This window comes from Hyla sarda, chromosome 4 (genome assembly GCF_029499605.1).
Source record: "Hyla sarda isolate aHylSar1 chromosome 4, aHylSar1.hap1, whole genome shotgun sequence".
NCBI classification, from domain to species: domain Eukaryota; kingdom Metazoa; phylum Chordata; class Amphibia; order Anura; family Hylidae; genus Hyla; species Hyla sarda.
Genome location: NC_079192.1, coordinates 415,585,006 through 415,597,362, shown reverse-complemented (window position 1 = coordinate 415,597,362; position 12,357 = coordinate 415,585,006). Strand labels below are relative to the sequence as shown.

The 12,357-nt window shown below is 45.7% G+C and overlaps 1 protein-coding gene across 2 annotated transcripts in view; it reads left to right on the top strand.

Moving 5' to 3' along the window:
• The window catches only part of FKBP4 (FKBP prolyl isomerase 4), a 37,965-nt gene that overhangs the window by 17,765 nt on the left and 7,843 nt on the right, over nucleotides 1-12,357 (top strand). For both annotated transcript variants that reach the window (XM_056517848.1, XM_056517846.1), the window contains exons 3-6: nucleotides 1,890-2,032; nucleotides 4,276-4,396; nucleotides 10,661-10,817; nucleotides 10,929-11,019. In XM_056517848.1, the coding sequence (XP_056373823.1) occupies nucleotides 1,890-2,032; nucleotides 4,276-4,396; nucleotides 10,661-10,817; nucleotides 10,929-11,019 (512 nt within the window). The remainder of the gene's footprint in view (nucleotides 1-1,889; nucleotides 2,033-4,275; nucleotides 4,397-10,660; nucleotides 10,818-10,928; nucleotides 11,020-12,357) is intronic.

Sequence of the window (12,357 nt, the reverse complement as noted above, 5' to 3'; positions counted from 1 at the left end):
AAAATAACAATGGTAGATAACTGGATCGCGCTTCAATTATAGGATACAATTTTATTTAAAATGTCTAAAATATCAATTGTTGCTACTTGAGCTCATAGCACAGGACCCTTGTGCCGAGGAAAAGAGATATACAGTGATCCCTCAACTTACATTGGCCTCAACATACAATAGTTTCAACATACAATGGTCTTTTCTGGACCATTGTAACTTGAAACCAGACTCAACATACAATGCTATGGAATCTGCGAAACGTGTCAATGGCTGGAAGAACTGACCAATCAGAATGGACATTCACTGGTAAAACCCCGTATTCCTAAAGTGCATGCACTGACTGGTGTCTGGTAGCGCCCCCTACAGTACAGGGAGGAATTACATGTTCTGTACTCTTTACCTGTATTACTGAAGTGTAAGCACTGACCTGGTGTCTGGTAGCGCCCCCTACAGTACAGGGAGGTATTACATGTTCTGTACTCTTTACCTGTATTACTGAAGTGTATGCACTGACTGGTGTCTGGTAGTGCCCCCTACAGTACAGGGCGGTATTACATGTTCTGTACTCTTTACCTGTACCAGGGTTATCTGCTCCTTTGGACACCAGGTGAGGGCAGCTCCATGTTACTTTTTTAGGACATTACGTGCACTGTACAGGACCCCGAAGAAGTTCCTGTCCTTTACATAGACCAGTGTTTCCCAAGCAGGGTGCCCCCAGCTGTTGCAAAACTACAACTCCCAGCATGCCCGGACAGCCTTTGGCTGTCCGGGCATGCTGGGAGTTGTAGTTTTACAACAGCTGTAGGCTCCCTGCTGCGGAAACACTGACATAGACCGTGATTTACAGCTCCCAGCAGATCTTTATTACTTTTATATGTAAGGATTTGCTTTATCTATATTATTTATCTTCTTATTTTTCTTTAATTCTCACTTTTTCCTATTTTTTGGATGACATTTTGGTGGCTTCAGAACCAATTACCAGGTTTCCATAGAGTTCTGGTCTTAACATACAATGGTTTCAACATACAATGGTTTCAACATACAATGGTCGTCCCAGAACCAATTAATATTGTAATTCGAGGGACCACTGTGGTTGGAATCTAGTGGTGAACGAGTGCAGACCTGGTGGTATCCTGATGGCGTGTGACGTCTCAGGCGCTTGGCGATGCTGCCTGGATGTTTGACTTGGATGATATTGCTGGTTTAACCCGAAGTGGAACCTTCAAAATAAGTGAGTAATTGGATATTGGTGATGTAGTTCTACACCTGGACGCGTTTCAGGGCTCTTAGAAGTAGAACACGGCCTTTTCCTCAGTAGGCATGTATCTGTACCTGAAACGCGTCTAGGACTACATCACCAATACCATTATTATTTTGCCTCTATGTATCAGGCAACTGATGCTAGTCTTGAGGGGTTGGTTGCTGTTTGAAAAGATTTGTAAATTACATCTATTATCAAATCTTAATCCTTCCAGTACTTATCAGCTGCTGAATACTACAGAGGAAATGCTTTTCTCTTTGGAACACAGGGCTCTCTGCTGACATCTCTGTCCATTTTAGGAACTGTCCAGAGCAGCATATGTTTTCTATGGGGATTTTCTCCTACTCTGGACACTTCCTAAAATGGACAGAGATGTCAGCAGAGAGCACTGTGGTCATGATGTCAGCAGAGAGCTCTGTGTTCCAAAAAGAAAATAATTTCCTCCTGTAGTATTCAGAAGCTAATAAGTACTGGAGGGATTAAGATTTTTTTTTAAATAGAAGTAATTTACAAAACTTTCTGCCACCAGTTGATTTAAAAAAATTAAAATTCCACCGGAGTACCCCTTTAAGATGTCTTTGTGTTACGTAAACAGCGCCCCCTATTTCTTGCCCTTAATCATTTTTGATATTTTTAGGTCAAGTGATAAAGGCGTGGGACATCGCAGTGGCCACCATGAAAGCCGGAGAAATTTGCCGGATAACCTGTAAGCCGGAGTTTGCGTACGGAGCATCTGGGAGCCCCCCCAAAATTCCTCCTAATGCAGTGCTGATATTTGAGGTAAGATGGGCTATTTCTAGCAGTCTACGGCAGTGTAAGGGTCACCATCGTAGATTGTCTGGGGGGCGTTACTGTCAACATCTTTGGTGCACTATGGTAGCGGAAGGGTTAAGGCCACTACACCTGGGAGGTCTATGGGGCTAAGGATAAAGCCGCCATCCTTGGTATCCTAGAGTAGCCAAGAGGCTTAAAGGAGTAGTCCAGTGGTGACCCAGTGGTGAACAACTTATCCCCTATCCTAAGGATAGGGGATAAGTTTGAGATCGCGGGGGGTCCGACCGCTGGGGCCCCCTGCAATCTCCTGTACGGAGCCCCGACAGCCTGCGGGAAGGGGGCGTGTCAACCTCCGCACGAAGCGGCGGCCGACAAGCCCCCTCAATACACCCGCTATCTGGCCGGAGAGCCTGGCCCCCGTACAGAGAGATCGCAGGGGGCTCCAGCGGTCGGACCCCCCGCAATCTCAAACTTATCCCCTATCCTTAGGATAAGGGATACGTTTTTCACCACTGGACTACCCCTTTAAGCCACTATCCCTGGTGGTCTTGGCCAATGATGGTGTAGGTGCCATCATCCTGGGGGTCTAGGGTAGTGAGAGGGGCTAAAGCTGCCATTCTCGGAGTTCTGTATTAGTCAGGGGGACCAAAGACACTATCCCAGGTGGTCTTGGGCAATGATGGGTTAAGTGCCACCATATCTGGTCATCTGGTCTTGGTACAGCAAAGGGGTTGAAGACACTATCCCTGGTGGTCTTGGGCAATGATAGGTTAGGTGCCATCATCTTGGAGGTCTAGGGTAGTGAAGGGGCTAAAGCCAACATTCCTGGTGCTCTGGGGCAGGGTTAAAGCTGCCATCCTTACAGATCTATATTGGCCAAGGGACTAAAGCCACTATCCCTGGTGGTCTAGGTCAATGATGGGGTAAGTGCCACCATACCTGGTGGTCTAGGGCAGTGAAAGTGTTACTGACAACATCCCTGGTGGTTTTAGGCCGAAAAGGGGTTGAAGCTGCCATCCTTGGTGATCTAGGGCAACAAAGGGGTTAAAGCGACCATACCTGGTGGTGTGGGGCAGCAGGGGGCTAAAGGGGCTTTGTTCCCTGGTGGTCTTTGGTATTGGTGGGGTTAAAGTGTACCAGTGCATACTCAGTACCTAATCCTAATCCTGATCATGTACATACTGTGTAATTGTTATGCGTCTAGGACCTATATATCCCTAACAAATAGCATTTATATGTAGCTCACTTGCTTTGTCTTCTTGCCTAATGGAGGGGGCGTGTCCATCTCTCCCCCTCACTGTGATGACTCATCTGCTCTGAGTCTGGGAGCAGCCTGGCAGTCTGCAAATCACTGCACAGTCATTTTATTCATACATTTTCTATCTGCTCCTAGTAAAGCTGGATGCTAATCAACATAGCTCTCACTGTGTGTGTCATTCAGCTTTCACAGACTCCTGAATGTCTGATCAGCTTCTTTGTCATTCAGGAGTCAGAGAAAGCTTTGGCCGTTCAAGCATGCTGGGAGTTGTAGTTTTGCAAAACTACAACTCCCAGCATGCCCACACATCCTTTGTTTTGTAGTTTAGCAAGAGCTGGAGGCACACAGCTCGAGAATACACAACTCTAACACAGTGTTTTACAAAGATTGTACCTCCAGCTGTTGCAGAACTAAAACTCCCTTCATGTGAGTTGTAGTTTAGGAACAGCTGAAGGCTGTAGTGGTGAATGGTAATCTCCTATACTGGATACCAACACACTTTACTGCCGGTATTCAGTATGCTGCAAAATACAGAGTAGTCTGTCTGCATAAAGACAGATGACCCCTAGTGGCGGCTATTTTCATTTTTTATTAAAATTGAGATTTTTTTTTAAATACATGTGTATTTAAAAAAGTCAGATTATCATTAGTACTACAAAATATAAAAAGTTTTTCATAATGACAAATCCAACATCACTAGTGGTCTAGGGCAGCTCAGGGGTTAAAAGGTCTTCCCATCTCAGACATTTATGACACATCCTGTCATCTTATAGTAAAATAAAATCTAGTATTTGCCGTATACAGCTCCTGCGCAGACCTATGTGTATCCATGGTTACAGACTACAAACAAACCCTGTGTAGTCAGGTCCTGCAGACACATGTTACTCCGCCCTCCCTGTGTCTCCTCTTCTGCTGTGTAGGATATCGGCCAGCAGGGGGCAGTCTTAGCAGACGTCTTCTCACCCTTTCGCCTTCTTTGTTTTATCCGCAGATTGAACTTTTCGACTTCCAAGGTGAAGATCTGTCCACAGAGGAAGATGGCGGAATCATCCGGCGGATCAGAGTGAAGGGTGAAGGCTACGCCAAACCCAACGAGGGCGCTGTGGTGGAATGTGAGTGCACAGGGCCAATCCCTATGTAGGGCACAAGAAAGTCACTGGGGGGGGGGGCAAATAATTTATCTCCTTGGGTCAATAGTGATTTGTGTATCGGAGATAATTGTCCTCATCCTAATAATTTTTACTCTAAATAATCTGTTATGTGGAAACCATCGGCAAGGACGTTAAAGTTCTACAGATGATGGCTATATATAAGAATAATAATTAATAATTATCATTTTATTTATTTTATTTTTATTATTACTTTATTATTATTATTATTATTATTTATTTTATTCATTATTATAATATTTTATATATATTTCTCGGTCGCTCTTCATTGGGGGACACCTTACTGATGGGTAAATGCTCTTGCCACTAGGAGGCGCTGACCCTGGCAGGATATACCCGCCCACTGGAAGTGAGGTAACCAGTTTTAGCTTAGTGTCAGTAGGAGGCAGACACAGGTCTGGAGTTTTCCAGACCTGGTCTTTTTTTTTTATTATTTTCTAGTAAGGGCTATTTAGTTAGGTTCTTTACTTCCTTTTGTTTCCCTTTTTCAGGTGGGGGTTCAGGAGCATGGCGCTACCTGTCCCTCCCCCCCCCCATATGTGATGAAGGGGCACAGGCATAGAGTATGTACTGTCAACCCCTTCTCGCCAGCGCCCAGTGCCTGGAAGTTGTACCCTGGGTCCGGGTCCCCCCACTGCCCCTGCTCGCCCCGCTATCTTAGCCTGGTATGATGCAGCGTAAGCTGGTTGAAGATTTCAGGGCGAGTATGTCCTGGTTGAGGTAAGTATACGGCCTCTTAACCCCCTCCCCCCCCCCCTTCTTCAGGGGTCCCTCTGGCATGGCTGGCACTCAAGGGTTAACCCTACTTTTTCATGGGCTATGGCTCCATAGCGCCTGTAAGCCACAGCATACGCTCCAAGATTAGGGGAGGCAGAAAGCTAACCCGCGCTTCGAGCGCTGCGAGGGAGAAGGTGGGCGGAGCTAACCACTCCGCTGAGAGCATAATGGAGCCGGAGAAACACAGAGCATCCCAATGAAAATCGCTGCCGGCGTAATGAATCGCCTGGCACCTTCAGGTGCCAGGCGATTCATTACGCCAGCAGCGATTTTCATTGGGATGCCCTGTGTTTCTCCAGCGCCCTTATGCTCTCAGCGGAGTGGTTAGCTCCGCCCACCTTCTCCCTCGAAGCGCAGGTTAGCTTTCTGCCTCCCCCAATCTTGGAACATATGCTGCGGCTTACAGGCGCTCCTATAGCGCGATGTTCTGAGCCGTCGCCGCTCCAGTGGCTTCATTCTCCATATATATGTTAGTGTTAGGAAATGTGACCCTACTATGGCGGGCACTTGTGCGGCGCAGTGACATCGCATCCCTGCGCCCCCTTTTCCTGCCATGTTTATTACAAACCAACAGCTATTACAGCCTTTGGTCTGTTTTCTTCTGCTTTAGATCTGCTAGGTTCCCTGTCTGGGGACCATATGTGGTAGCCTTGGGGGGGTGCAGGGTAGTTGGGATGTTGTAGTAGATAAGGGGTTAATGTTAACCCTATAGTTCGTGACGCCAGGCTGAGGGCTAGTATGCTGAGGTAATTCTCCGGCCTATCGCCGCCCTTCCCAGAAACGATAGGTGCATGTAATAAAATGACTGAAGGTCCACAATCTACTTGAACTTGAACAAAGGGGTACTCCGGTGAAAACCTTTTTTCTTTTAAATCAACTGGTGGCAGAAAGTTGAACATATTTGTAAATTACTTCTATTAAAAAAATCTTAATCCTTCCAGTACTTATTAGCTGCTGAATGCTACAGAGGAAATTCCTTTCTTTTTGGAACACTGATGACATCACGAGCACAGTGCTCTCTGCTGACATCTCTGTCCATTTTGGCAACCGTGCATAGCAGATGTATGCTAAGGGCAGCATGGTGGCTCAGTGGTTAGCACTGCTGCCTTGCAGTGCTGGGGACTTGGGTTCAAATCCCACTAAGGACAACAATAAATAAAGCGTTATTATTATTATTATTATTATTATTATTATTATTATAATAATAATAACGTCATCAGAGAACTGTGCTCGTGATGTCATCAGAGAGCATTCCAAAAAGAAAAGAATTTCCTCTGTAGTATTCAGCAGCTAATAAGTACAGGAAGGATTAAGATTTTTTAATAGAAGTAATTTACAAATATGTTTAACTTTCTGCCACCAGTTGATTTAAAAGAAAAAAGGTTTTCACCGGAGTACCCCTTTAAGAGCTTGCAGTACATCCAATGAACAATGACAGTCTCAGGCAAACAGTCTCTATATATCTCAATGACTTGACTGACAATTGTTGTGGACCTTGAATGATATTAAAAGTCTCAGAATTTAGGGTAGTTATTGCAGATCCGTCCGGATTTAGGGGATAGATAAGGTCCGGTGATCCTGCAGAGTGTGTGGGAATTGATACACTCAGAAATTATAAGTTATCGGCCATCGCTGCAAGGTTCAGGCTTAGACTCGCTGATCTCAGCAGCGCAGATGCTTCTTGCTTGCTTGCACAGGAACAAGAGAGCTGCTTACAGCTTGGCTGCACAGGAACAAGAGAGCGAGAACATGGCCCCCGCTCCCTTATATGGGCAGGGGGCGGGGCTAATCTGGTTCGAACCTCTGTCACTCACTGTTACACAGTGTGATGGGATTGACTACGTCACAGGGACCTCCAAAGGTCCTCAAGCAGAAATACCATAGAGTTCACCTGACAACGTGACCCGCAGGTCCTGCTACGCTATGGGCAGGTAATTAACTATTTATTTACATATATACAATCTTATACATCCAAATCCTAAGTGGTTACTGGACAATTACCAACTGGATGAGAGGTGACTAGGGGTGAACTAGACAATTGGGACCCCGACGTCCTAGGGACTCTGGCTAAGGGGACCCACAATAAAAGGTACCGGATAGGATACGGTACCGGGACACCACACATATATTCGTTCTGGGGGCCACTTTGGTTGGTGTCCTCTACATGGTGCCTAGTAGGACATAATAGTTTATGCCTCTTGAGCCATGCCCACAGGTCTGTCACTCGGTCCGCCATGGCTGGTCGTTGACAATGCCTTCTAGATTCTTGGTTCCATATGGTTCGAAATGCATCAGCGTTTCTGCTATGCTTTTATAACCACCTTTTAATATGGTTTTCATTTTTTGCTTTACTTTTTAATTATGTGAAATACATTTTGGACTTTTAATTCTATTTGTGTGGGAGCTGGAACCTATTATTTTTCTAAGGACTTGTTCATACCAAGCATGTGGTTTCGTTTTTTTTCGTGCTTCCCAAAGGATACTCGCAGTTCCTCCACTTAAAGAATCTTCAGGGCGGTGAGCTGGTTTCCCTTTGTCTCTAATTTTGTATCTCCGCTGCCAGTCACCCATCAAGGAGTGACCCTGAAGTGTGCATGTAATCAGCCTGACTAGTGGCTGCTGGGTTTCCTCCACCACTGGGCACCAATCACATGCCTGCCGCATCCCTGGCTGGAGTTTCGGATCCCCACTTTTAGTGAGAGGCTTCTGTGGGAGTGACCCTGAGTGGACACAGAATGGACCCGATACCAGTCAGACAGTTGTCTACGTGGTTTCCTCTGCCGCCTGTCATTCATCACATGGCTGCCGCATCGGCGGCTGGAGTTTCGCTACCCCACTGAAGAAGTGACCCGACGTGTCCAATGGACCCAGTGCAGTGCGATGGTAATTCAATCCACGGCTCTTCAGTCTCTCCCCGAAGACGGTGATACTATCCATGGCCCCCTGGCCTCCCCATTCTCCCGCATGCGACAAAGGGTACAGTGCTCACCTATCTGTTCCATCCTGTTGGATGCGCCCGGACTGGACTTGGACAAATCCACATGAATATCGGAAAAAATAAAGAAGTGTCCATCGCTGATTCTTAATCAAGGAACTGCTTTATTAAGACATCATGGTTGCCATGGGATACCACAAGGGTTCATGTAACGTGACGCGTTTCGGCCCTGTGGGCATCCCATGGCAACCATGATGTCTTAATAAAGCAGTTCCTTGATTAAGAGTCAGCGCTGGACACTTCTTTCTTTTTCCGATGTTTACATTTCTGAGTGTCCGGGGCTCTGATCCCTCCGGGGCTACAGATGGCTCCTCCATGACTCGGTTGGTTGTCACAGGATTCCTAGGGTTGCTATGTTCACCCGGTTCTCTAACCCATGCCGCAGGGCTGTGTTTGCTTCACCACCGGCATTGTTTTCAGGCTCCTACAGTACCTGGCACGCTTGGCAATCCCACTTCCTCAGGGTCCAGTGATCAGGGGGCTTGGCACGGTCTGTGCCTGTGTTTCCCATCCCGACTGCCCCTGGTTTTTCCCCTCCAGTAGGTTGTGGAGCATTTTTTACTACCAAGCTGGAGCCATCTCTTTTCCCCCCTACATAGGTGGGTGCCTTGACTCGATCCCTTTTGTGGGACGGTCTTTCTGTACCACTCTTATTCTTGTCTCGACATGGAAGTCTGTCTCTATTATTTTCCTTTCTTTCCATTACAAAAAATATATAGATTGTTCTAGAATGGAAACCATCAGCAGAAATTCTTTAACCTCCATGTTGATGGTTTCCACACAGTAACTGATTAGAGGGAAAATGCGTATGTGTGTGTGTGTGTATATATATATATATTATAGCCAATTCTCACTTCGAACAATCTGTTATTATGTGGAAACTATCAGCAAGGAGGTTAAAGGGGTACTCTGGTGCTCAGAGCTGGAGGCCATGATCGTGAGGTCACGCCACACCCCCTCCCATAGACATGAATGGAGGGGGCGTGGCTGTAACCTCAGGACCACTGCCGCAGGAACCTTGTGTTTGTTTAGAATACCGAGTGCTGCGGGAGATCCCCCACGATCAGACATCTTATCCCATATTCTTTGGACAGGGGATAAGATGTCTCAGGGCAGAGTACCCCTTTAATGATTTTCTGCTGATGGTTTCCATTCTGAAAAAATATATATTTGAAAAAAAAAAAAGAGTAGAAAATAATCTTATATTTTTTAGGTCATTTTCAGCTGCTGATTGTTTCCTTCTTGAAAAAGTAGATTCACCCTATCAGGAGACACTTTCACAGCCTCAGCAGACAGTATCGCACATGCCAGGCTTAGATACACAGTCTCAGGAGACAATATTAGACATGATAGGCTTAGATACACAGTCTCAGGAGACACTACCACAGTCTCAGCTGCCGCTATCGCACATGCCAGGCTTAGATACAGTCTCAGCATACAGTATCGCACATGCCAGGCTTAGATACACAGTCTCAGGAGACAATATTACACATGACCGGCTTAAATACACAGTCTTAGGAGACACTGTCACAGTCTCAGCAGACAGTATCACACATGACAGGCTTAGATACACAGTCTCAGGAGACAATATTACACATGACCGGCTTAAATACACAGTCTTAGGAGACACTGTCACAGTCTCAGCAGACAGTATCACACATGACAGGCTTAGATACAGTCTCAGCAGACAGTTTCGCACATGCCAGGCTTAGATACACAGTCTCAGGAGACGCTGTCACAGTCTCAGCAGACAGTATCACACAAGACAGACTTAGATACACTGTCTCAGGAGACACTGTCAGTCTCAGCAGACAGTATCGCACATGCCAGGCTTAGATACACTGTCTGAGGAGACACTCTCACAGTCTCAGCAGACAATATTACACATGACAGGCTTAGATACACTGTCTGAGGAGACACTGTCACAGTCTCTGCAGACAGTATCACACAAGACAGGTTTAGATACACTGTCTCCGGGGACACTGTCACAGTCTCAGCAGACAATATTGCACATGCCAGGCTTAGATACACTGTCTCCGGGGACACTGTCACAGTCTCTGCAGACAGTATCACACAAGACAGGCTTAGATACACTGTCTCCGGGCACACTGTCACAGTCTCAGCAGACAGTATCGCATATGCCAGGCTGAGATACACTGTCTGAGGAGATGCTCTCACAGTCTCAGCAGACTGTATCGCACATGCCAGGTTTAGATACACTGTCACAGTCTCAGCAGACAATATTACACATGACAGGCTTAGATACACTGTCTCCGGGGACACGGTCACAGTCTCAGCAGACAGTATCGCATATGCCAGGCTGAGATACACTGTCTGAGGAGACGCTCTCACAGTCTCAGCAGACTGTATCGCACATGCCAGGCTTAGATACACTGTCGCAGTCTCAGCTGACGTTGTTTCATTCTCCCATACAGTGTGGCTTCAGGGGTCCCACAATGGCCGTGTATTCGATGAGCGAGACCTGCGGTTTGAGGTTGGAGAGGGCGAGGGTCTCAGAATCCCCTCTGGCGTGGAGACCGCGCTGCAACAGATGGAGAAAGGAGAAGAGGCCGTGCTCTACCTGAAACCTAAGTGAGTCCATTTAAAGGGCCAGGTACAAAGACGGCAAAGTAGGCCAGATAGGTGCACTGTCCCTTTAAGTGTGACCTCTCCCACCGCTCACCTCCTCTGTCTTTTCCATAGGCACGGCTTCGGTAGCGCCGGTTGTGAAGCCTATCAGATCCCACCCGACGCGGAGATTCAGTACGAAATCAAACTCAAGAGCTTTGAAAAGGTTTGTATCTCACTAAAAAAATATATATATATTAATTAACCCCTTAACGACCACGGACGTAAATGTACGTCCTGGTTTGGCGGGACTTCCCGCACCAGGACGTACATTTATGTCCTGTGTATGACCGCGAGCATCGGAAGGGTGCTCGCGTCATACACGGCATAGCATCGCAGCCGGGGACCCGCCGGTAATGGCCGACATCCGCGATCGCGTGGATGTCCGCCATTAGCCCCTCCGATGCCGTGATCAATACAGATCATGGCATTTGTGGCATTGCGGCACTTTTGATTGGATGATCGGATCGCCCGCAGCGCTGCCGCGGGGATCCGATCATCCAGCATGGCGGCTGGAGATCCCCTCACCTGGCTCCGGCCGTTTCCCGGGGTCTTCTGCTCTGGTCTGAGATCGAGCAACCGATAATACTGATCAGTGCTATGTCCTATACATAGCACTGCACAGTATTAGCAGTCAAACGATTGCTATAGATGGTCCCTATGGGGACATAAAAAGTGTAAAAAAAAAAAAAAATAAATAAAAATAAATGTAAAAAAAAAGTTGAAAAAATGTAAAAATAAAAAGTAAAAAAAAAAGTGAAAAATCCCCTCCCCCAATAAAAATGAAAATTGTCCATTTTTCCCATTATACCCCCAAAAAGTGTACTTTTTTTTTTTAAATAAACATATTTTGTATCGCCGCGTGCGTAAATGTCCGAACTATCAAAATATAATGTTAATGATCCCATACGGTGAATGGCGTAAACGTAAAAATTTTTAAAAGTCCACAAATGCTCCTTTTTTGTCACATTTTATTCCAAAAAATTTATAAAAAAATGATCTAAAAGTTTTATATATGCAAATGTGGTATCGATAAAAAAGTACAGATGACGGCACAAAAAATGAGCCCTCGTACCGCCCTATATACAGAAAAATTAAAAAGTTATAGGTGGTAAAAATAGGGCGATTTTAGATTACTGATTTTGTACAAAAAGTTTTAGATTTTTTTTTTTTTTTTAAGTGGTACAAAAATATAAAAGTATCTAGCCATGGGTATCATTTTAATCGTATTTACCCACAGAATAAAGAACACTTGTCAATTTTACCGTAAAGTGTATAGTGTGAAAACAAAACCCTCCAAAATGTGCAAAATTTGGGTTTTCATTTAAATGGTCACGCAAAAAAAAAGCCCTTATATGGGTCTGTACATGGAAATATAAAGGAGTTATGGATTTTAGAAGGCGAGGAGGAAAAAACGAAAACACAAAAATAAAATTTGCCTGGTCCTTTAGGTGAAAATGGGCTTGGTCATTAAGGGGTTAAAAAAATCAAATAAAAAAACAGC